Raw genomic sequence first — 25388 nt, 5'->3', positions numbered from 1 at the left:
TGAGAACAATGGATGCTATATCAAGGATTGTGAAAGTTGGTCAGCCTTGATCATCTTAAAGCAAGGCACCTCAAGAAATTGTACACAGAAGTGAACCAGCCATTCATTTAGTGTGCAGGATTTGAAAGCTGGATCTTTGACACCTCTGAATTCAGGTACTTCAAGTTAGTAAAGTTATTTAAAATTATCAAATATTCTTTTGAGCTACTAATACAACATCAATTATACATTGTAGTCAATTGAAAGAAAAGTAATGTGTTAATAATAATGTCCACTTTTGTTACCTGTCGTCCTCTACGATCATCTTGCCTTTGTTGGTACTGGCTTGGCAACCCTGATCCAAGCCGGTGATGATTCTGCTGGAACATACCACTCTGAGACTGCATGATACGATTCCATGCTAACTGTTGCTCAATCCCCTGGTTTCTATTAAGTAAAAAGTCAGTTTGCTGTTATACTTTCTTTACAATGGGCTACATTTAATTGTCAAATCCAACATGCTTTTCTACTGAACAAAAAAAAACATTTTGTAGATTACATAGGAGCCAACTGAGAAAGTTTCACAAAAGCAATCCCTGGCATCCTCTAGAAGCTAGAGGTTCACTGACAACAGAATGGGAACAAGTTATCAGCCTGCCCTCCAAAGATATGGGGCAAAAAGAGGAGCAATGCCCAAACATACCTCGGAAAGGCAGACAAAATTATCATACAAAAGCAAAATACTGTAGATGCTAGAAATCCAAAATAAAAAAATGCTGGAAATGCTCAGCAGGACAGGCAGCATCTATGGAAAGAGATAGAGAATTAACATTTCAGGTCAATAAGCTTTCATCAGACAGCTGAGTATTTCCAGCATTTTCTGTGTTTATTGTATAAATAGTGTATTCTGGGACACCAACTCACTGGAGTGGTCTGTTCCAGGATCTCCGCCAATAAAATTCTAGCCAGCTGATTGAAAGTTGAAAAAGCAATTCAAGAAAATTTGACAAGTCTACCTTTTCTTCCTTCAAAGAGCGGCAGGGCTCTGTTCAGTGCCTCTGCAATGTAGCAGCAGGCAAAGCTCATACGGAAAAATATATATTACAAAGGAAAACCTGAATCTAACACTGCCACCGCACATACCACAACACTCTCCAACAAATCACAATTTTAGAAATTGGCAAAAAAAGTCCATCGTACTAGCAAGCAATACAGAGAACATCCACATTCCACAACCCTCCACCATTTTCTAATTTGCTTTAAAATACTTTTCCTGAAAGACGGCAGTATACTTTGTGTCATACCATGCAGAAAAACACTAATTCAGGGGAAGTCAAGTAGATGCTACAATACGTTTCAGATTATGGTTCACTAAATCCTTAGTTCCGGATTTATTGACCCAGAACATTCTGGTTGAGCCATGCTTTTGAACTTCATTTTAAATAGATATATTTTCTGACATCCAAGATCAACAATCAACATCATGATTCAGGACATCAACAGAGGTTAACGAATATTCAAATGCAACTGTGCATATGCCACACGAGAAAGTTTACATCAGTATAAAATATTTTTAACTTCAATGATGGAATAAATCAAAAACCTTACATAGTTACGAAATCTAAACTAATGGGTCAAAATTCTAGTTCTGAAATTCAACAATTTAGCCTTCATAATAGTCTGATGAGAGCAGTGACTTATCAGAAAGAAGTTTGACTTATGGTTAAATTTTCATTTTGCCAGTAATTTGGCATAAAACCCTTGGGATTAACATGCATTATTTATAACCGATGAACCCGAGCCCTTTTTCTGATAGCTCCAAGAAGGGGAAAACTTGTTTTGGCCCAAACCAAAAAAAAAACGACAATCCACACAAGTAGTAAACAAATCGTCCGGGAGAAGGGTGCTTTATTTTCTAAATAGTCAGACACTTTCATGAAGCCTATTCTTTCCAGTTAATTGCAGGTTGTAAATGAATTCTTGCTGCTGAGTATTGTGAATCTAGGGTAGGGCCGTGGCTGTATTTTCCCATCCATTATGCTACTCAATATGTCAGAAGGTCTGATCGGGAAGAAACCTTTTCAAGTCCCATTGATGCAGTTTCAATTGACCGTGGTGACCTAGCAACACAAGCACTAATTGGCACAGGCTGACTGACATTTGGTGTACAGTTTATATGGGAACAAGAATCCACTTGAATTATTACCCAGTTTGTCAGCCTAGATTCCCAACAGGAAGAAACATTTATCTGTCACCATCATCTTGAAGATGGAAAAGAAGGAACAGGTATGAAAGCATTGGAAAAGTACCAAATGCTAAAAGATTATATTGCATCAATCTACAACATTAAATCTAGCATTCAATTGTGTCTGCATAAATTGTACTGCAAGTTCAAAGCTTCTGGTTTCTAAACACAAGCAATTGGTTAAAACAGATTTTTCATAAACAAATTTAAGAATATTTTAGATTCCTTCACTTGATTCGGCATATAAAAATAAACAAGTGTGACCACTATGTACAAGTTTATAACGCTTTGTAAGGGGTCAGAGTTGCACCCTTGTTGGCAAGGATTCCCTTGATCAGAATAAACAGTTTCCCAGATTTCAAAAAGGTGATGCACATAGTCTACCCCCTCCCCCCGCCACCACTTTATAGAGCTCATGCCAAGGAGTCTCTCTTGTTCTCACTTCACTTACGATGATTAATAGATGAGCACTTCCTTTGAGAGAACTTAAAAGAGTGGATAAGAACTACTTTGGATCTGTAAATATCAAAAGGTTTTTGGAAAACCACCATATTCTATTGCATCAGCAAAACTGCCCTTTTTAAAAGGTGAGATACAAAATGGTACAGCATTAATTCTCGTTCTGTAAATTCAAATTGGTCACCTACAAAATGTTTGCAACTCTGTTATCGTGGGAGCTTAAGAAGTTCCACAGAACATTGCTAAACGTGATCACTATATGATTTGTGCATCAGTCAAAAATAGATAATATTACACGTTGTGATGTTAGTGACCTTGGATCAGAATACGTAGAGTTAGAGATATCGATTATAATTACTTTCCTTGACTCAGGACAGATGTCGGTCTTTATTTTACAGAAACAGATCAACCAGACAATGTACATGGTTCACTGGAACCATATTTTTGTTGAAGAAATGACAATGGAGCACAGGTTGGATCTATTTTTCAAATTAGTGCATGAGGAAGAAAGGCTTGCAACCTTCAACGGAAAGTGACTATTCTGTGTAGAAGTACAATATTGCAGAAACATCTTGAAGCTGTTAACCTTAGTGTTATTTATATGGGCTCTTCAAAGTAGAAATATTAACATTCTGAAACTGAAGCTAAAGGTCCATCAACACTCAGGGAAATTTTTATTTAAACTTACAAAGTTAAAACAATTTCTTGTACAAAAATTTCACATTCATGCCTTACATGTACACATACACATCCCTTACAAAATCCCTTATTACAAAACCATGTCACATTCATTCTACTGCGCAGTACTATTGAACCTTACAAATTCAGTAATCCTCCTTCAGGTTTCTTCTGTATTTAATTCAGTTCAATCTTAAGTAGTTAAAGAAACTGTTTTCGGTTGCCACTAATAACTACTGACCTACAGTGACACTGCTCCACAATGGGCTTGTCAGGCCTGAAAAGTTGTACCAAAGAAGCTGATTAGTACTTGAAGAGGTTTGTAGCAAGAATCAATGGTTCGTCTGTACTAATACTGTGGTTCCAGCACAAAATGATAATAGTGGAACACATTAGTTATGCCTCATTAATCTTCGCGATTCTCAAAAGAAATTTGCTTAGCTTACCCCAAAATCTAATGCAGATTTAAACTTCCAACATGGAATTAATTTTATAATTACAGACACAACATTCAAACAGGCCATGGCCAACAGACCCTAACAGGAATAATTTTTCAAAGTAAAATGATTTTTACCAAGATTAATTTAATATCATAATGGATGCATTATGTATGCAGTTTGATGAAATAAACTAAATATTAGCTTGATGAAATAAACTAAATATTAATCTTTTCTAGTCAGGACACTGAATGTTGGGATGGTTAAAGCAAATTCAATTTTAATCGAGTAGGTATTGGCTAAAAACAAATGACATTTCTGAGTTGGAAGAATGTTAGGTCGAGGAGGTTATTAAGATTACATGAGTAAAACTACATTATCACTAGAAAAATGTTTAACAGGCACTTGGAAAGTTGGCCAAAAGTTGGAATCATTTTTATTGAACAAATTATCTCAACTTTATGTACATTTTACATTTAAACTCATTAATGAATTTCTGTTTTGAATTAATAAACGCACCGTCATCACTAAATAGGATTTAATGTTTACCGCAGAGGGTATTTTGTTAATTTTGCACCAATCTATGTAGTTTGCAAAAGGCTAAATAGAATAAAGACCAAAGAGAAGTCCTTGTTAACTGAAGGGCCACACCTAAATGTTAAATGATTACCTAATACAGATTTGATCCATTTTACTCATTAAAACACAACCGTAACTATATGAACAGAATATAGAGACAAGGCATAACAAGAAAAAAATAAACTTTTACGCAGAATTACTTGCCTTTTGAACAGAGAAGCTCAAGGTTATTTGGTCCAAATAGTCCAATATATAGAAGTAGAATTGGACATTTTCTAATTAGGAAAATAATTATTTTCCACAGTGATAATGGCAAAAAGTTAGAAGCTATGATCATTGACTGAATTCTAAAAGCTCCTGAAGAATGGAAGAGAATAGCCTCCTTGATCCAGCCATCCAATGAGTGATACATAATCACTCACCTGCTATCCAAGGAAGGCAGGCATCGAAACCTATCATTAGAGCATAGAGACATCAGTACCATGGAGCTTTCAGCTGTCCTCTGGCTGGACCTCAATCTGGATGCAAAGCCTACTCTTGCACAAAGACATGCCCAACAGCATGTAAAGTTCAATGGGGATATATTTAAGCTTTGCTGGTGCTTATTCTATAGTAAAAAACTTTTACAGCACTGTTCACTGTCACAAAAGAGAATGTTTCCTTTCAGGCAATGGATATCCCGAGTAAAGTATATTTATTGGGCAACAGGCTACTGAGTCTCAGCTAATCAAAGAAGTAAAAAATCGACTGCAGATAACGATAAGCAATTTGATTACCATGTTTAGGAACATAGGAACAGGAGTAGGCCATTCAGCCCCTCAAGCCTGTCCTGCCATTTAATAAAATCATGGCTGATCAGTGGCCTAACTCCATAATACCTGCTGTTGGCCCATATCCCTTAATATCTTTGCTGAACAAAAATATATCTATCTCAGATTTAAAATTAACAATCTAGCATCAATTGTCATTTTAGAAACAGAGTTCTAAACCTCTACCACCCGTTTGTATGTAGAAGCACTTCCTAACATCTCTCCTGACCAGTCTGTCCCTATCTCCCTCAGTTCTAGAATCTCCAACCAGTGGAAAGTTTATGTTTATCTACTGTCTTTTTCTATTAATATCTTGAAGACTTTGGACAGGCCTAATTTGTAAAATCTCTCCTCATAACAACCCTTGAAGTCCAGGCATCATTCTTGTGAGCTTATGTTACACTCCCTCGAAGGCCAAAATATCCTTCCGAAGATGTGGTGCTCAAACCTGCTCAGTACTCAAGTGGGTCTAACCAGAGTTTTATCAAGATGCAGCATAACTTCACCATCCTTATACTCCAGCCCTCTACATTCTCTCTTTAAAAAAATAAATAAATTAGAGTACCCAATTCTTTTTTCCAATTAAGGGACAATTTAGCGTGGCCAATTCACCCTACCCTGCACATCTTTGGGTTGTGGGGGGGGGGGGGGAAGGGGGACCTATGTAGACATGGGGAGAACGTGCTAACTCCACATGGACAGTGATCCAGGGCCGGGATTGAAACTGGATCCTCGGCGCCATGAGGCAGGTCCTCTACATATAAAGGCCAGCATTCCAATAGCCTTCTTGATGATTTTCTGTACTTGTTAATGGCATTTTAAAGATCTGTCCACCAGAACCCCTAAACCTCTTTGCACATCAACTGAAGTTAGCTTCATACCAGCTAGAAAGTACTATCCGTTTTTGGTCCAAAGTGGATAACCGCACACTTGTTTACACTGAAATCCATCAGCCACAGTTTTACCCATTTGCCTAGTTTGTCAACATCCCTTTATAATTTTGTGCCGTCACCTACACCTAACTACAATGCCACTCAACTTTGTCATCAGAAAATTTGGATATACGACTTTCTGTGCCATTATCCAAGTTGTTAATGAATGCAAACAATTTAGATCCCACCACAGATCCCTGTGGGACACATTAGTCACATCCTGCCAATTTGAGTACCTACCCATTCTTTGTCCCCTACCACTCAACCAATTTCCTAGCCTGGTCAGTAATTTGCCGTCAATTCCGTGGGCTTCCACCTTAGTTAACAGTCTCTTATGTTGGACTTAATGCCTTCTCCAAGTCCATATAAACAACATCCATTACCTGTGTCACCTCCTCACAAAATTCAATGAGGTTTGTCAGGCATGAACTACCTGTCATGAATCCATGCTGGCTCTCCCTGATTAACTGAATGTTTGTGGTGTTCAGTTACCCTAACATTGATTTTAGACTCCAACAATTTCCCCACCACAGATGTTAAACTAACTGGTCTGTAATTCCCTGGTTTTCCTCTTTCGACCATCTTAAAAAGTGAGTAACATGAGCAATCTTCCAATCCAGAGGGACGATTCCTGAATCTAGGGAACTTAATAGTTCCGGTATCTACAATGTGCTTCCCTACATCCTTTAACACCTATGGATGGAAACCGTCGGGTCTTGCGGGTTTGCCACTCTTTAGTTCCATTAATTTCCTCATTATCAATGTTTTATTTGGGTAAATTTTATTTAGCCCCTATCCCAGATTCACCATTAATGACCTCAGAACTTAAAGCAAGCTACCCTCATTTTCTACTGTTACTACTGAAACAAAGTATTTATTCAACATATCTGCCATGACCCAGAGTCATCGACAATATCCCAACTTTTAGTCTTTAGTGGGCCAACAAACCACCCACTTTCCCTTGATGTAATTTAAAAAAGAAATAAAAAATTTAGAGTACCCAATTCATTTTTCCAATTAAGGGGCAATTTAGCGTGTTCAATCCACCTACCTTGCACATCTTTGGGTTGTGGGGGCGAAACCCACGCAAACACGGGGAGAATGTGCAAACTCCACACACAGTGACCCAAAGCCGGGATCGAACCTGGGACCTCGGCGCCGTGAGACTACAGGGCTAACCCACTGCGCCACCGTGCTGCCCTCCCTTGATGTAATTTTAATACTTCTCACTGATTTTGATGTCCCTTGCAAGTTTCCTTTCATAATCCTTTTTAGTAAATCTTATAAACTGTGGCATTTTGCTGGTCTTCGCATCTGTCCCACTTGGTAGGATCTGAGCTGTTTTTTTTGCATTTTTGTAAGCCCTTTTTTTTTAGTTTTATGCTGTCCCTTATCTTTCATTGTCCATGGCTGTTTTTTTTCTATGAAGGTGAGTTTTTCCCTCTCAGGGGTATACACTGGTTCTGTATTGCACTAAATGTTTTATTAAACATCTTCCACTCTTCTTCAGTTGTTTGACTCATTAGCAGATTTTCCCAGGTTACTGTGGACAGTCAGGGTGGCACGGTGGAGCAGTGGTTCCCGTACCAGCCTCCCTGAACAGGCGCTGGAATGTGGCGACTAGGGGCTTTTCACAGTAACTTCATTTGAAGCCTACTTGTGACAATAAGCGATTTTCATTTCATTCATACTGCCTCACTGCGCTGAGGACCCAGGTTCGATTCCAGCCCTGGGTCACTGTCCGTGTGGAGTTTGCACATTCGCCCAGTGTCTGCATGGGTATCACCCCCATAACCCAAAGATGTGCCTGGTAGGTGGAGTGGCCACTCTAAATTGCCCTTGAGAAAAAAAATTATTCAGTACTGTAAATTTATTTAAAACTTTGGACAGTCTCCATCTCATCTCATTCAGTCGGCTGTACCTAAATCTAAAATTCTAGTCGCTAATTTGTGCTTTACACTTTCAGACATTACATTGAATTCGATCATGTTATGATCACTAATTGATAAATGTTCACATACAATTAGGCTCATTATTCAATCCGATATTGTTTGTCCTGTTGCTGCATCCAGGACAATTTGCTGTGGGAAATTATCCCAGACACACTCCTGAATTTTTGACAGGTGCTTGACAGTATCTCCCAATCTATGTTAAAAGTTAAAATCCCCCATGCACACTAGTTTGCCTTCGCAACACACTTGCCTAATTTCCTGCATTTACATAATATATGGCACTTCCGAGCTGCTCCCAGGGGGTCTAGATGCACCTATTACAGTTTTAGATCCTTTACTGTTCCTCAGTACACCTACAAGTTTCCAATGGATGCTTTCCCCTCAGTATTTCTTCTCCCATCAATGAACTGATTCACTTCTAACCAGTAAGGCCAATCTCTCTTGCCCCCCTCCCCCCCAAAGCCTATTCCCAACCAGTCCTGGTACATTAAGTTCGCAGTCCTGACCATCCTGCAGCCATGCCGCAGTAATGGTTACTATATAATAATCTCCAATTTGAATTTTTGCCTGCAGCTCATTTAATTTATTCCTTGCACTCCATGCATTTGTATATAGAACTATGTGGGCCATACACTCTAACTTGCCGCTCAGCACTGATGCTTTAAATTCATCTATTATTTCTTTCTTCTATTTTAATCAATATACTTCTTATAGTTTTGCCATTACCGGTCATACCCGAGTTAGGATTCCTGACTATTTCTTTACTCTGTCCTGTGACTTGTTTTTGAAACTGCATCGACTTCCCCTCAAAGGTCTCAGTACCATTGACTAGTTTAAAGTCCTTGTAGCTTAGACAGCATCTTTGAGGCAGGAACTTGGCTTCCAGTAATTTAAGAGTGGGAAACCAATGCATCCAAAAGAATACCAACCTCATTTTAAGTTTGACTTGTGCAAATAAACTTTTCATCGAGTCTTGGTTTCCAGCACCAATCTGTATTTTTGTTAATCCCACCGCATACAAAAGCAAATCACCCAAGGAGTTGAGTTGTGCATCAAAGCTCTTTTTAAAGCTACAGAGAGCTGTATACATTGTCTCTACATGAACAATGATTTCAGTTACAACAAACTATTCAGATTAGGCATTCACCTAAAAGGTGTTTAGGACCATGGGTGATATTAGCACCAAGGTAATTCACTAAGAGTTACTGTGGAATAAGACAACCGTTACAATTTGGAAGTTTGGAGGAGAAAGAAATCGTTCAAGTAATGGACTAACATGCTATCCACTATCAGCATCAGTTGAAATTTTTTTTCTTATAACGCACAACTGTTTTTTCAATTGTCTGTAAGAGGATAGAATGATGCAAACACATTGTGGCAGGAAGGAAAACTCAAAACAAAGGACCATGTAAAATTCCTTCCAAAACTTAACTGAAGGAATGCATTTGGAAACAACATCTAATGTTCCAACCACACCAAATTCATCGTTCATCTCATGATCCATTGTGTCCACATCTGCATGGGCTTCAAGTATGGCCCAAGACACACAAAAGTGATGTCCCTTTTGCACCATCTTCTCTCTGACTGATTGTGTGGCCAATAGTTCAACGACAGTTGCTACACCAGTTCTGAGCCAGTTTTCCACATACATGGTGAATGTTCCTTCACCTTTGCAAAGACCATACTATACTTGCATATCAATAGCAATATTATAGCTATGTGGTTGTTTGACTCTGCCAGCCTATTCACTAATGTACTGCTCAAGGAAGTCATAGATATGTACACTATGTGTCCATACCATGGTGATCTATACACAACCCCATCGTCTGAATTGAACTTGTGGATTCAGCAACTTGTGCAATTGAGTTCAGTTTTAATGAAAAAGCATTTAGACAGCTATGTGGGCAAGATGGGTATTGACAGATTTGGACCAAATGCAGGCAATTGGGACTAGCTTCGTGGTGAAAACTGGGTGAAATGGTCAGGCTGGGCCAAAGGGCCTTTTTCCATGCTGTTAACCTCTATGACTATGATATTATGTATTTCCAAATAGGTATATTTTCCATGGGATTAGCTGTTACTGACATCTAAGTTGGTTTCCACATGAAACATGTCTTCGACAGAATTACCCTGAACCTCTACCCGTTGCACATTTCTGATAAATAGATCCTATATTTGAATCTGCAGCTGCATTCAAGGCTTGCCATACACACCTAACGGCTCCATCCTGTGCTAAAATTAACATTTAAAATGGAAGGGTCAAACAAGAGCAGCACGGCAGCACAGTGGTTAGCACAGTTGCTTCACAGCTTCAGTTCCCGGTTGGGTCACTGTCTGTGCAGAGTCTGCACATCCTCCCCCTGTCTGCGTGGGTTTCCTCCCACAGTCCAAAGATGTGCAGGTTAGGTGGACTGGCCATGCTAAATTGCCCTTAGTGTCCAAAAAAGGTTAGGTGTGGTTACTGGTTACTGGGAGAGAGTGGAAGTGTGGGGTTAAATAGGGTGCTCTTTCCAAGGGCAGGTGCAGACTCGATGGGCCGAATGGCCTCCTTCTGCACTGTAAATTCTGTGGTCTAAGCTCTATGGTCTAAGTTCCTTTTCCTCTGCACGTTGGTTGAGAAATCTGCTAATGGGTTCTCTACTACCAAATACTGGAAGACCACCTTGACTGATCAATATATAACGAAACGAAATGAAAATCGCTTATTGTCACAAGTAGGCTTCACAGTTACTGTGAAAAGTCCCTAGTCGCCACATTCCGGCACCTGTTTGGGGAGGCTGGTATGGGAATTGAACTGTGCTGCTGGCCTGCTTTCAAAGGCAGCGATTTAGCCCTGCGCTAAACCTGCCCCAATATAAATTGGGATACTTACAGTTCCATACCCTACAAGACTGGCCTCGTCCAGATGTTGTAGCCTTCGCCTCGTTGATCGCCCGAAGGCGGATCCTGATGGTTTGGATGGCAGCCTCTCCATCCTGTGCCCTGGCATGGCAAGGGGATCTGTTGGAATTCTTGACTCTCGAGAAGGTTAAGTTTGAACTGAGGGGAAGGATGGAGGGGTTCCACAATTCATGGGCAATATTCATTATGCACTTTCAAGAACTGGATAACATCGAACATTAGTTTTGGGGGGGGGGGGGGGGGGGGGGGGAGAAGAGGGGGGCAATGGGTGTTAATGGTGGCTGTGGGTGATTCCGGATTCCTTTTTGTCAGTTGTTTATGTGAACATGTGGGCAAATGTTTTGGGTTTGGTGGGAGGATGGGATCATTGTTATTGGTATGGGGATTGACATATTTGTTACTGATTATTGTTTATTACTGATTATTGTTGGTGGTTTAAATTTGGGAGAAAATGCGAAAAAGGAGAATAAAGAAATATTTTTTTTAAAAAGATTGGCCTCGTCAGCAACTTCATAAATAGGGCCCGAACCATTGCTCATCGTACATGTTGCCGCTGAAATAGGGCGCAGCAAAGCTATCCTACAGGGTACTGGTTATCCCGTTCGGCTGATTGCTCACTGCGTATCGCACATCACACAAACTCAGGAAAAGTGTTCATCCTGCTACTTTTGATCCTGAAAAGTGTCTAATCTACCTCAAGTTACCCTGGAAGAGCAAGGTGTTTCAACACTAGCTGTTTCAGACTCCTACTATGCAGTAATAACACAATTATTATATTTTTATAAACTTAATATTGAAGGCAAGCCAAAAAGACTTTCTTCTTACCACACAAATGAGCAGTGTGTTATATGAATGACACCAGCTATCAGTGACAGGTGGATCAAACAGTATGCCCGTTGGCTGTTTACAACAGATAAAGTATACTGGCTGTACTCAATTACCGTGCTTGTAAAACCCAGAACATTTGTGTCCAACGTTAGATCCGTGATTGGACAACACTTATTAAACGGTCCTGGTTATGTTTGGAATTACATTAGCAATCAATTTAAAATTGAGTAAGGCTTGCAGTGTGGCTCATTTGATGTGCTAGAAGCATTATATAATCACACACAGGGTCCTGTTCTTGATAAACAGTAAATAAAATGTCTATGCATTGCACCTTTTCCAATTAAACAAAAGCTTGGGGACAGCCACTCTGCTTCATTGCCCATGGCAATACTTTGGCCAATCACAGCCAACTTGTCTAGTTTGAATTTAAACAAAAGTTTGGAAGTTAACTGTTTTCTAGTGCATTCCTCAAGGTGCCACCTCTACAAATCAAAGCCCACTTGCCAACTCTTCTCAGGCAGTGCAAATTGTTGTTCCTTTTCAGATTTGGTATTCTTGCAAGGCGAAAAGCTCCAACAGCATGTTTGTTTTGTCAGAGATTTAGAATGTTGCGGGGTTATATTTGATCAATTCTTTCAATGTGAAGAGGTAGGCAAGTGAGAGAGAAAACAAAGTATTTCCACTAATTGGGGAATCTCAACTGGGACATAGTCTAAAACCTACAGCCAGACCTTTAAGGCATGTAACAAGGAAATATTTACATACACAGCGTGGTCGAAGTTGGGAACTCCCTTCTGCAAATGGCAGGTTCTATACGTACGGTCTCATTTCCACACCTATTCATTGTGGTCAGTTTTTGCCATAAAAAGCAATTCAGATGGAAATGCATTTGCTCAGGCTATCAATATTTGATAAATAAAAACAAGGGAAGCAGTATTATGCTACCAAATGGCGAGAGTTAACTGGTGGACTATTGAAGGTTATAAGCAGTAGTGTAAATGTAAAAACTAAAATCTGAAATCAGCAATGAGATCCTGCTGCCCAAGTTCGACAAGTATAGCTAATAAAGTTTAGTTCCAATTTCTGATTAGTAACAATGATGAGAGCATCAATGTTAATTCATGCTTTTATAAGGTACAAGATCTTTAATAGCATGCTTTTGGAAAGAAAAACTTCATTCTCATTTAACAAGATTATCAGCAGCATCCGAATGGCTAGATACCCTGTTAGTGGCTTTACTGTTTCTATATAAACATTATGTCGTATGTCTGAAACCACAAATAACAAAGCTATTTTTGGGTTATATGAAGAGATCAACAAATAAGCATTCCCATGCATTAAAGACGTCCTTTATTCTGCTTTGTGGACAGTTCGTGCTTTTTCCCCATCCATTTTGAAGATCTTTCCACGACTATGCACTTAACTGGCAGGTGAACAAAAGCTGTGCACATCACCAGATACTTTCAGTAAGCAACTTCAACTGATGTCTAGTTGAAAATTAATATAAATTGTTTGGGGATTTACTGGTTGATAATAAACCTTGTCTCGTCATATGTTGTCCTCAATGCAAGTTTAGATGAGTACCTAATTTTTTATTCCCTAACCATTGTATAGTGGTACATTATCCACTGCACTTCAGCACTTCATGGTCATTACTCATCCATGGGCCGCAGAAGATGCATCAGAGGGGGCACGACTGTCAGCATCCTCACAACTACATGTGACATTGGGGTCTTGAAATATCTAATGGAATATCTCTCTCATTTCCTTGTGAAATATGCCAACACCAACATTAGTACTCCAATGGCTGAGATCACCAACAACATGCTGATTCATTATATATGCTCAAATGCGCCACTTAAAGTAAAGAATTTGATAAGAACATAAAACGAAGCACACAGCTCGACCTTTGTGGTTATAATTCATAATACAGCAATCAGTTCCTCTAGCTAATGCAATTTGGGAACCAACAAATTCTAGATACCCTTAACAGGATCTGACTTTTCATCTGTCAAATATATCAGCAAAATAGATATGTTTTAAAACGTGTATTCTCAATTAAATGAGGCACATTAATTTTAAAAAGCCCTGCTTGAACAAGTATGGGACAATTTAGATATCACAACAGTTGAGAATTGCAACAACAAAATAATTCTGAGCCCCAAGTAGAACAGCTTTTCCAGACTACGCTGAACAAAGTAATTTCAAATGTGACAGGTAACAAAAGTATCCATACAAACTAGAAATTAACTACCAACATACACTCATCACATGCCCATCTAAACACAAGATCATAAATTAAATGAAGACAATGTATGATACCGGGAAAAAAAAGAAACTGATGAAGAAAACAAACCTGCATTTATAAAATGCCTTTCATATCTTCAGCATTTACTATTAATGAAATACTTTTAATGTAATGCAGGGAAGCACAGCAGTGAATTGTACACCATAAACAGCAATAAGAAAAATGACTACCGGTAGTTAATTTCTTTTCAGTGGTAGAGAGATGCTGGTCAGGTCACTAACATAAATAACGTGCAAGCTGCACACTTTATGTTGGTCTTCTAGACAAGTTAACTAAACAGCCTTAAAATTACTTAATTCGTACCTCTGAGGTATAAGCTGCTGAAAAAGCGGTTGTGGAGCACGCCATGAATCTTGAGGTCTCAAACCTGTGGATAATACAACTATATTAGTAGAATTACAATAAATTCTTCATATTTTAGAATTAGAATACTTCAATATTGGGACTTTGTGAAAACAAAAAAAGACAACACAAATCTGTTCAATCTTATACAGAGCATTACAACCAAGCTTCACTTTTTACAAAATTGTCAGCCAATGATAAATCAGGTTTTCATGAACTCCCACAGAATAGAAAATTCATATTTTGGTGCTGCCTGTAATTAACTGCAAAAAATTGTTTAATATGGTGCTGCTTTAAATAAATTTCTAGATGTGCAAAGATATGCCGTTGCTATGTGTGGTCCGATGTAAAATGCTTTATGGTAGCCTCAGTCTACTGTCCAGCGCTTAATTCAACAATGAATGACATTCAGTACACCTGAAAAATTAGGAATGCAACTCGAAACCATCAAGTAAAATGGAAAAATATCATACTGACATGCAAATTGCTTTTTACAATTCTTTAATGGGATGTGGGCATCAGTAGCTAGGCAGCATTTGTTGTCCATCCCAAACTGCCCTTTACAAGATGGCAATGACAATTAAATGGGCTGCAGTGTCCTGGATGGTGTCAAGCTTCAAATGTTGTTACAGCCACACTCATCGAGGCAGATAGAGTGTATTCCACTATAATCTGATCTGTGCATTGTAAATGGTGAACATGCTTTGGGGAGTCAGGAAGCAAATTATTCTCCACAGAATTCACTGCCTCTGACCTGCTCTTGTAGCCATAGTCTTTGCATGGCTAATCCAGTTCAGTTTATGGTCAATGGCTACCTCTAGATGTTGATGGTGGGGGATTCAGTGATGGCAATGCCATTGAATGCCACGAGGAGATACATTCTCTCTTGTTGATGGTCATTACCTGGCATGTGTAGGTGCATATGGTAGTCCTGCAGCCATGTCCTGAGATTGGGAATATTGGCCTCCAACAGTCACAACCACGTTCCTTTGTGCTAAGTATGGTCCCAACCAGTGGAGAGTTTTCCCATCGATTCCCATTGACTTCAGTTTGTTCAGGGCTCCTTGAAGCCACACATTCAAAAGTTCTCTTGATGTCGAAGGCAGTCACGCTCATCTTCCTTTTTGATTACAGCACTTCTGTCCATGTTTGGACCAAGGCTATAAGGCTCTTGAAGTTGGGCTGAATTACATTATTGAAGCTTTCACTCTGTTCTCTACCTAGCTATGCTGGCTGGGAAGTGCTTGGCACTGGCTTTAGATTTCCAAAATGGCACATGTTAAATTTCCATTATATTCATCTCGAGCACAATTTTGACAAAAGGTTCAGATTTTGTTTAGCTGAGGTTATTGTGCTTTGGATTTAGTTTGTAGCCCTTATGGATGAGGCATATCTAGCAGATCACTCCATTTTGTTTGACCTTGTTGACAATGAAAAGCAGTCAACGGTTGACCTGAATGGGATCACCTGCAGTATAAATTGTCTAACATTTGTTTAGTGGTTAGGCAATATTGTCAGATATTAGTTTATAAGAAATTTGTTTGTAGGGCAAACCTATATTAATCCTAGAATATGAATAAATATTTTATCAAATTCCGACTTATATCTAGCAACACTGAAGTTACCTGGCAGCAGTCAGATATACTCTTAGATACATACAAGCTACAACATTTTTTGTTCTTCAACCATTCTCTCCCATTAGGTGCTCTGACATCTAACCATGATGTCCTATTGCCCACTAGGAGTTATATAATGCTGCCGACTAACAACTCTTCCTATCACCGTAATACTGCAGAAAGAACTCAGCAAAAAGGGTATAGGGAGTGTCCACCGTCCACTGCACACGGATACTCCCAGCGGCTAACAGCGTACACTTTATGCAAAAGAAAATCAATTCAATTAGAGGCAATCTGTGTTGGGACCTCAACTATTCACTATTTATTAATGACTTATTGATGGAATGGAAATAAACACTCAAATTTGATAATACAAATACAGTAGCAGCACTGTAAGCAGTGTAAATGGAAGCAGATAACTACAAAGAACTATTAAGTGAAGGGGTAAACTTTTGCAAATAGATTTCAATGTAAGCATATATGAGCTCATCCACTTTGGACCCAAAAAGATGGAACAGGGTACTTTCAAATGGCGAACAGCAAGAAACAGTGGACGTCCAAAGAGACTTGGGGTTCCAGGTATATTGATTAAAATGTTCACGAACAGGTCCAGAAAATAACCAAAAAGGTTACTGGATTACTGGCAATTATATCTCGAAGAACAGGGGATAACAATTATGCTTCGGCTTTACAAAGCCCTGGTTAGATGATGCTCAGGATTACTCTGAGCAATTCAGGGCACTGCACCCTAGGAAGGATATAGTGGCCTTAGACGGAGTGAAACATAGGCGGGATTACAAATGGTATTCCACAGAATTTAGAATATTAAGAAATGTGATCAAAGTTTGCAAAATATTAAAGGAGCAGAGATAGAGTAGATGGAGAGAAATTAATTCCACACCTAGGAGGGCATTGCCTAAATATTAAAGTCAAACATTCCAGAAGTGAAATTAATAAAAGCAAAAGAGCGGTAGAAGTTTGCAATTCCCAACTGTTAATTTTAAAATCGGGAATTTTGTTACCCGAGGGTTATGCAGAAGTGGGCAGATTTTAGGTCGCAAATCAGTCATGACCCAACAGACTTGAGAGAGTAAATTGGCCTGCTCCGATTCCTTTGTTCCTAAGCAATATCAGTTCAGAGGAAGTACAGAATAAGTAATCTTTAAATGACAGTTAACAGGATTTCTCTGAAGAAATTAGCTTGGAATAGCTTCATGTTACGGAACGCACAACTATGCAAATATATTAATTTCTGTTTCCAGCACTTTCTTTAAATCATGGAAAGTTTAGGGAATAAAATCTTACAGGTAGCCATTTAAATTTAAGAAAGCAGATCTCGGGGCAGCACAGTAGCATAGTAGTTAGCACAATTGCTTCAAAGCTCCAGGGTCCCAGGTTCGATTCCCAGCTTGGGTCACTGCTGTGGAGTCTGCACGTTCTCAGTGTGTGGGCGGGGTTCCTCCTAGTGCTCCGGTTTCCTCCCACAGTCCAAAGATGTGCAGGTAAAATTGCTCTTAGTGTCCAAAATTGCCCTTAATGTTGAGTGGGGTTACTTGGTTGTGGGGATAGGGTGCAGGTGTGGGCTTGGGTAGGATGCTCGATGAGCCGAAAGGCCTCCTTCTGCACTGTAAATTCTATGATTCTCTACAATACTCCTATTCAGTCAGAGGTTGCAGGGTTCAAATCCCATTCCAGACAATCGTAACAAGTGGAGACCCAAGCTCTGGCTCTCAATTTTAGGTCAACTGGCAGGGGGCTGCACAGTATCCAGTTGCACATTTCATGTAAGAATTATGGGAGCCCATAAAACCCTCCTGCCATACAGAAACTGGTTTCATCAAAGTCACAAATGGCATCCTGAATGACCAATACAAAGGTAGATTTTCCTTCCTTGCTCTTCTTGACTCGTTTGCAGCTTTTGACACAACTGACCACACCGTCCTCCTTCAATTTTTTTTTTTTTTTTTTTTATAAATTTAGAATATCCAATTCATTTTTTCCAATTAAGGGGCAATTTAACGTGGCCAATCCACCTAGCCTGCACATCTTTGGGTTGTGGGGGTGAAACCCACGCAGACACGGGGAGAATGTGCAAACTCCTCACAGACAGTGACCCAGGGCCGGGATTCGAACCCGGGTCCTCAGCGCCGTAGGCAGCAATGCTAACCACTGTGCCACCGTGCCGCCCTCCGTCCTCCTTCAATGCCCTTGCACTGACATCTAGCTGGGACTGCTCTCAAAAGCTCCATTCTTATCATAGAATGCCTACTGTACTGTGCAGGAGACGGTGATTCGGCCCATCAAATCTACCCCGACCCTCCGAAAGAGCACCCCACCTAGGCCCACTCACACATCCCATCCCTGTAAACCCATAATCCCATCTAACCGTTAGATACTAAGGGACAATTTGAAATGGCCAATCCACCTAACCTGCACATCTTTGGACTGTGGGAGGAAACGCACGTAGACACGAGGAGAATGTGCAAACTTCACAGTCACCCAAGGTTGGAAATGAACCCAGGTCCCTGGCACTGTGAGGCGGCAATGCTAGCCACTGCGCCATTCCATTGTACCCAATTGGAATCAGGTGTCACATGCAATCACTTCCCTTCCACAACTCCCACATCGTTACCTCTGGTGTCCCCAAGTGTTTATACTTGGGCTCCTCCTATTTCTCATCGGCATTCAACCTTTTGGTAATAACATCCAAAATCAAAGCATTAATTTTCATGTGTACCCTGACAACACAGAACTCTACTTCGCCACACCCTTCTCAACTCCTCCACGATTGCTAAATTATCAGACTGCTTACCCGAAATCCAGATTGGACGAGGTGTTTCCTCCAACTATATACTGGAAAGACTGAAGCTGTTGTTTTTGGTCCACATTCCAAACTCCATCCAACAGTCAGAGTAAACCAACCCATTTGAAATTTTGCTGTAACATTTGACCCCGAGTTGAACTTCCGACCACATATCGTCGGGAGTTCCCTTTGCCATCTTTGTAACATTGCCCACCTTTCCTCCAGTCTCTGCTCATCCACTGCTGAAACTTTCATTCAGAGCTTCCCTCTAAAGCTGGCTATTCCAATGCACTCCTGCTTAGTGTCCCACAGTCGACCCTCTAAAACTTGAAATCATCTAAACCTCTGCCCTCCATGTACTAACTCCCTCTTTGGCCCTTCCTTATCTAATAATAGATAATAATAATCTTTTATCTGTCACCTAGCCACACCACCATTCCTTACTTCTAGCGCACACACCCTGGGGACCAAACCTCAAAACTTTCTTCCTGTCCTGCTCACCATGTCCATCATTGCCATCAGGAAAAAGTATACCTTCAGATGTTAATTCCAGATCGGTTCACAAACCAACATGGTTCTTCCTATTCAGAACCTTTCTGTGATGAATGTAGTAACCTCATGGCCGTGGCTGAAATTTGACTTCTGGGTGGAGTCACCCTCTGCTTTACAGAAGCCTATTTGTTGAGCTATGTTTTGCGACCAACAGGGCAGATGAGTTGAGGGCACAAATTAAATCATGGGGGTATGCTGCCATTGCTGTCACTGAGCCATTTTTCTTTTCAAAATTTAGAGTACCCAATTAATTTTTCCAATGAAGGGGCAATTTATGTGGCCAATCCACCTACCCTGCACATCTTTGGGTTGTGGGGGCAAAATCCACGGAAACAAGGGAAGAATGTGCAAACTCTACACAGACAGTGACTCAGAGCCGGGATCGAACTGGGACCTCAGCACAGTGAGGCAGCTGTACTAACCACTGCGCCACCGTACTGCCAGTGACATGGTTGAGAGACGGGCAGGATTGGCAGCTCAATAGTGCAGGATATAGGATCTTCAGACGAGACAAGGGAGGAGGTAAAGGAGAAAGAGGTGTCACAATTTTGATAAAGTAATCAATTATAGCAGTAGAGAGGGACATCTTAAAAGGCTCTTCAAATGAAGCCTTTTCAGTAGAACAAAACCCAAAAAGGAGCAATAACATTGCTGGGAGTGTTCTATAGGCCCCAGTCCCAGAGAAATAGAAGAGCAGATATGGAGGCAAATTTCAGAGAAGGAAAACAGTAGTAGGGTAGTGATAGTGGAGGATTTCAACTTCTCCAACATAAACCGGGTAGTCATAGTGTAAAATGTTTAGAGGGAGCTAAATTCTTAAAATGCATCCAGGAGAACCTTTTAAGCCAGTACGTAGAAGGACCTATAATTAACTTTAGTTAACAAAGCCAGATAGCAAGCTTTTGATGCATCAGTGGGGATGCATTTTGCTGAAAGTAATCATAACTCAGATTCAAGATTGTTGTGGAAAAGGACAAGGATGGGCTTGAAATCAAAGTTCTAAACTGGGGAAAGGTGGATATTAGTAAGATCAGATATGATTTGGCCAGAGTGGACTGGGAGAAGACACTTTTAGGTTAATCGGGGACAGAACACTGTTGCTTCACAGCACCAAGATCTCGGGTTCGATTCCTGCTTGGGTCACTGTCTGTGCGGAGGTCTGCACGTTCTCCCCGTGTCTGCGTGGGTTTCCTCCGGGTGCCTTCCACAAGTCATGAAAGACGTGCTGTTTGGTGAACTGGACATTGAATTCTCCCTCAGTATACCTGATCAGGAGCCGGAGGGTGACGACTCGGGGATTTTCACAGTAACTTCATTGCAGTGTTAATGTAAGTTAACCTGTGACAATAAAGATTATTATTATTCCTGTTAATTGCCGGACAAATGGACTGAAAATTGACACGAATATATTGTATGATGACCCATAAAAAGTAATGTCTATATGCTGTAAATTTGATTGCAATAAGATGCATAAAATACTGATCCAGAGCAAAATGACTTTCTTGGAGGAAAAAGTGGATAAGTGTATTGGTATAATTTGAGATTGGACAGGCAGCAGATGAAGCATTTATTTTTATTTTTTTTAAAACAGAACTCTTCAATCATTGATGTGTGTGTGGAGCCAGAGGACGCAGGTAGGGTTCTAGATTAATACTATGTGTCGGTGTTCACTAGTGAAAGGGCCAGTATGGGTATAGAAATCAGGGAGAAGGAATGTGATAAAATTAAAGAAATTAACATGGACAGAGAGGAGGTTCTAAGTGATCTGTCATGCTTGAAAATGGACAAGTCTCCAGGGCCAGATGAAATGTATCCCGGGTTTCTGAGTGAGGCAAGGGAGAAAAAGCAGCGGTGCTGGTAATAATTTTAATTCCTCTCTGGCCACAGAAGAGGTGGATTTAATTCCATTTGCCACTGATCTGGGAACTGGAGGATAGCCAAAGTAGAATAATTACTCAAGAAGGGAGGAAGGGATAAACCAGGAAACTATAAGCCAGTCAGTCTAATCTCTGGTGGGGATTCTTTTGGAAGTACTCCTGAGAGTCAAAATTAATCATGAACATTCAGCACGGTTTTATTAAGGGGAGGTCAGGTCTGACCAACTTGATTTAATCTATCAAAGAGGTGACCAGGTGTATAGACAAGGGCTACTGGATTTCAACTAGGCTTTTGATAAGGTCCCACATGAGAGACTGATAGAAAAGGTAAGTGCCCATGGGATTCAAAGAAATTTAGAAGCAGACGGTGATGGTCGAGGGTTGTTTTCCTGACCCCCTCGACCATCACCAGTCTGTGGAAGTCTGTGTCCGCTGGGGTCCCGCAGGGATCAGTGTTGGGGCTCGTTTGTGGTTTTGACAAATTATTTAGGCATGAATATAGGAAGGTTGATCAGTGAGTTTGCTGATAATACCAAAATTGGTGGGATGGTAAATATTGAAGAGGATGGCCTTCGATTTCAGGAGGATAGAGACGGGCTGGTCAGATAAACTGATCAGTGGCAAATGGAATTAAATCCAGAAAGTTTGAGGTTGTGCACTTGGGCAGGACAAACAAGGCAACAGAATACATTATAAACAGCAAGATACTGGGAAGCACCGAGGATCAGAGGAACTATGTGTGCATGTGCACAGGTCCCTTAAGGTAGCAGACCAGGTAGATACTTTGGTTTAAGAATCACATAGCATACTTGCCCGAGGCATAGAGTTTAAGAGCAGGGAGGTTATGCTGGAACAAATAAAATGTTGGTAGACCACAACTAGAGTATTGTGCGCAGTTCAGGAATTCATATTATAGGAGGGATATAATAGCACTGGAAAGGTTGCAGAGGAAATTTACCAGGTTGTTGCCTGGGCTGGAGAGTTTTAGCTATGAAGAGAGATTGGATAGACTGGAGTTGTTTTCCTCAGAGCAGAGACAACATGATAGAGATGTATACAATTATGAGGAGCATAGATGAGTAACAGGAATAAATGTTCCTCCTTGGTACAGGGATCAATAACCAGGGGGCATAGATTTAAGGTAAGGGGCAGGAGGTTTAGAGGGGATGTGAGGAAAAAACATTTTCACCCAGAAACTTGTGGAAGTCTGGAACTCACTGCCTGAAAGGGTGGCGGAGGCAGAGACCCTCATAATATTTAAGTAGTATTTAGATGTGCACTTGCGGTGCCAAGGCACACAAGGCAACGGACAAAGTGATGGAAAATGGGATTAAAATAGTTGTGATTTTTGACCAGTTCAGATGCGTTGGGCCGAAGAGCCTTTTCTATGCTGTCGGCCTTTATCACTCTTCATTTGCCAAGATAACTGCATCCATTGATTTATCCAACTATTCCCTCATTTTCCACCTTTCATGCCCATCCCCAACAAATGCTTCACCGTCGCTCCCCCTCCCTGATGATTCCTCCACGCATGGATTCATCTTTAATCCCTAAAGTTCAAGGAGTTAACGCATGATTCAACCATGTTTTGGTTTAGCCATCCATCACATCAGGCCGGATCTGATCAGCCTTAACCGGGCCATACGCTTCTCTGCTAAAACCGTCCACTACAATCGGATCATCCTGGACAGCAAAGAGACCCTCCAGCTTCCTTCCTCCAATATCAGTTATCTCGTTCAATATCTTTACCACATCTCTTAAAATACAAAAAGTGCCTTTCATTTGTACTGAAAGCTCAAACAATTGGTTATTTACATGGGTATTATATATCATTCATTATGTTTTGGGGGAATGTTCCGATGCTTCCTATCCTCTATCATTATGCCTCACATTTAAGTGCAACCACCGATTTGCTGAGCAAAGTTACTGGCAATCTGTATATGCCTCCAGATGGATATGAATTCATATTCAGTATACAGATACACTGCACAGGAATGAGCTTGCTTCAATGTCATAAGAACCATGCAAATCTCACTCAAGGAAAAACCATACATTGGATTTGTTAATAGTGTTACATTCCCCAAAATCCAGCAAAACGTCTCCCAGTGACTTAACTGATATCGCATTATATTGTACTACAGGTACAACAAATGAAGGAACTGAAATATATCTGATCCTCGTTCAAATTCATAAAAATATTATTTCTGGAAAGGTATAACAATGGCATGGTTTAAATATCAAGTATTTAAATAAGTCAATACAGATGCGCTTTTTGAACATGTTTGTGCAATTTTAATACATTTTAGAAATCAAAATTTCCAAATTGAAAAAGCATACAATTTTGTGAACTGCAGAAGCTTGCTACATGATGTTCATCATTCTGTTCATGTGCAAGCTTCACACTTTCAGATGTGGGTTTGAACTCAAAAGTTTTTCCATGACTTAAGATGGAGACTGAACAGGCTCTGGGCTTGTGAAAAATCACTTTTTGGAACAATTATCCACATTGAGAGGGTGGGAGAAGAAATCAAGATAGCAATCTGTAAAATGAAAATGTTGATTTAACTTGACCAGCATAGGGTACATTACAGGAAAATTTACTGATTCACCCAGAAGCAGTGTCAAGTTTTTTAAAAAACCGCTTTCTTTTATACAATTGAGCACTAAATTGCGGAGAGGAAAGCTCATCACTTTTCAATGCTATTAGGCCATATTTTTAGACATTTGTTAACATTTCCACTGTGAACTGAAGTGAGAACTCTTCTAATCAGTGTGACAATCAGGCAAAGCCTTGGTGTTTACTGATTGCACTAATCAAAACCAATTTTCAAATGTAGTTAATTGGTGAGCTTACTTTGAAACGAAAGCATGTCATAAATCAGATTCAATGTTGGATTGCAACAACCAAATATGCTATTCACATCAAGTGCTTGCAGACTGCACTTGACTCCCACAAGTTATCAGCACTCAGACAATTCATCAGCAGCACATAAGACTGAAATATCCCAGTGAAATCAACGACTGCTGATGGAAACACCCACAACATATATTTTAGGGTGGTGGGGAAAGAAAATAACACTGATTGACCGCACTGTCCTTCAACGATCCACAACCAATTCTCAACACCACTAATCTTTCACATGATTTTCCAGAGGCGGTAAGTCCGGGGGGGGGGGGGGGGGGGGGGGGGGAGAGAGAGAGAGAGAGAGAGAGAGAGAGAGAGTCGCAGATGACAGTAGAAGAATGACCATGATTTTATTGCAGTAACTATTCAAAATTAAATATAGAAAACAAATGAAAATTAACTGGTTGCATTCCATATGAATATGCACTGATAAATGGAAAAGCACATCAGTTCTCAAACTGAACGAAACAAATACAACAAGCACTCATGCCATTGAGAACAATGCTCTTGTTATTGACTTTTACTACGTAGGGAAAACCATGGCAAGATTGCAAAACTGGGTATTTACAATACTCTTTTAAAGCATCAAAATGGTCCTCTGGAATGGCCACCATAGAAACAGCAGGATGAGAGTTCATACTATACTTCTGCTGCTTCACATCCCGCAAGTGCTGAAATCAGTAACTTATCATCATGTCACTTCACCTGTATCATAATGTGCTGTAGTCACAATATTCTTTGTACACTATCCAACATACATAGATTCATATGCACAGATTATGTTCTTGAAAATGGACTGGATCTGCAACTTTTGCTTTTTTAGTGATCAAATTCAGAATAGTTACTTCCTTTGATTTAAAATCAACTCATCTACTTCAAATCGACAAATATGAAATGAAATGAAATGAAAATCGCTTATTGTCACGAGTAGGCTTCAATGAAGTTACTGTGAAAAGCCCCTAGTCGCCACATTCCGGCGCCTGTCCGGGGAGGCTGGTACGGGAATCGAACCGTGCTGCTGGCCTGCTTGGTCTGCTTTAAAAGCCAGCGATTTAGCTCAGTGAGCTAAACCAGCCGGACTGCCACTATGCAAAAACCTGATATCAATAACCTGTATCTTCAAAGTGGCACTGTTCTCAGTTCAATGTTAAATACAACAGTATAACATGTGAAATAAACTTTACTA

General features: G+C 40.1%; 1 protein-coding gene across 1 annotated transcript in view; it reads right to left on the bottom strand.

The window, feature by feature from the left end:
- Positions 1-25388, bottom strand: part of xrn2 (5'-3' exoribonuclease 2) — a 108555-nt gene that overhangs the window by 3666 nt on the left and 79501 nt on the right. Inside the window, 2 exon segments of the mRNA XM_038806018.1 lie at positions 285-426; positions 14411-14474. Of these exon segments, the coding sequence (XP_038661946.1) occupies positions 285-426; positions 14411-14474 (206 nt within the window).

This window comes from Scyliorhinus canicula, chromosome 1 (assembly GCF_902713615.1).
Source record: "Scyliorhinus canicula chromosome 1, sScyCan1.1, whole genome shotgun sequence".
NCBI classification, from domain to species: Eukaryota; Metazoa; Chordata; class Chondrichthyes; order Carcharhiniformes; family Scyliorhinidae; genus Scyliorhinus; species Scyliorhinus canicula.
This window is presented reverse-complemented; position numbering and strand designations above follow the sequence as displayed.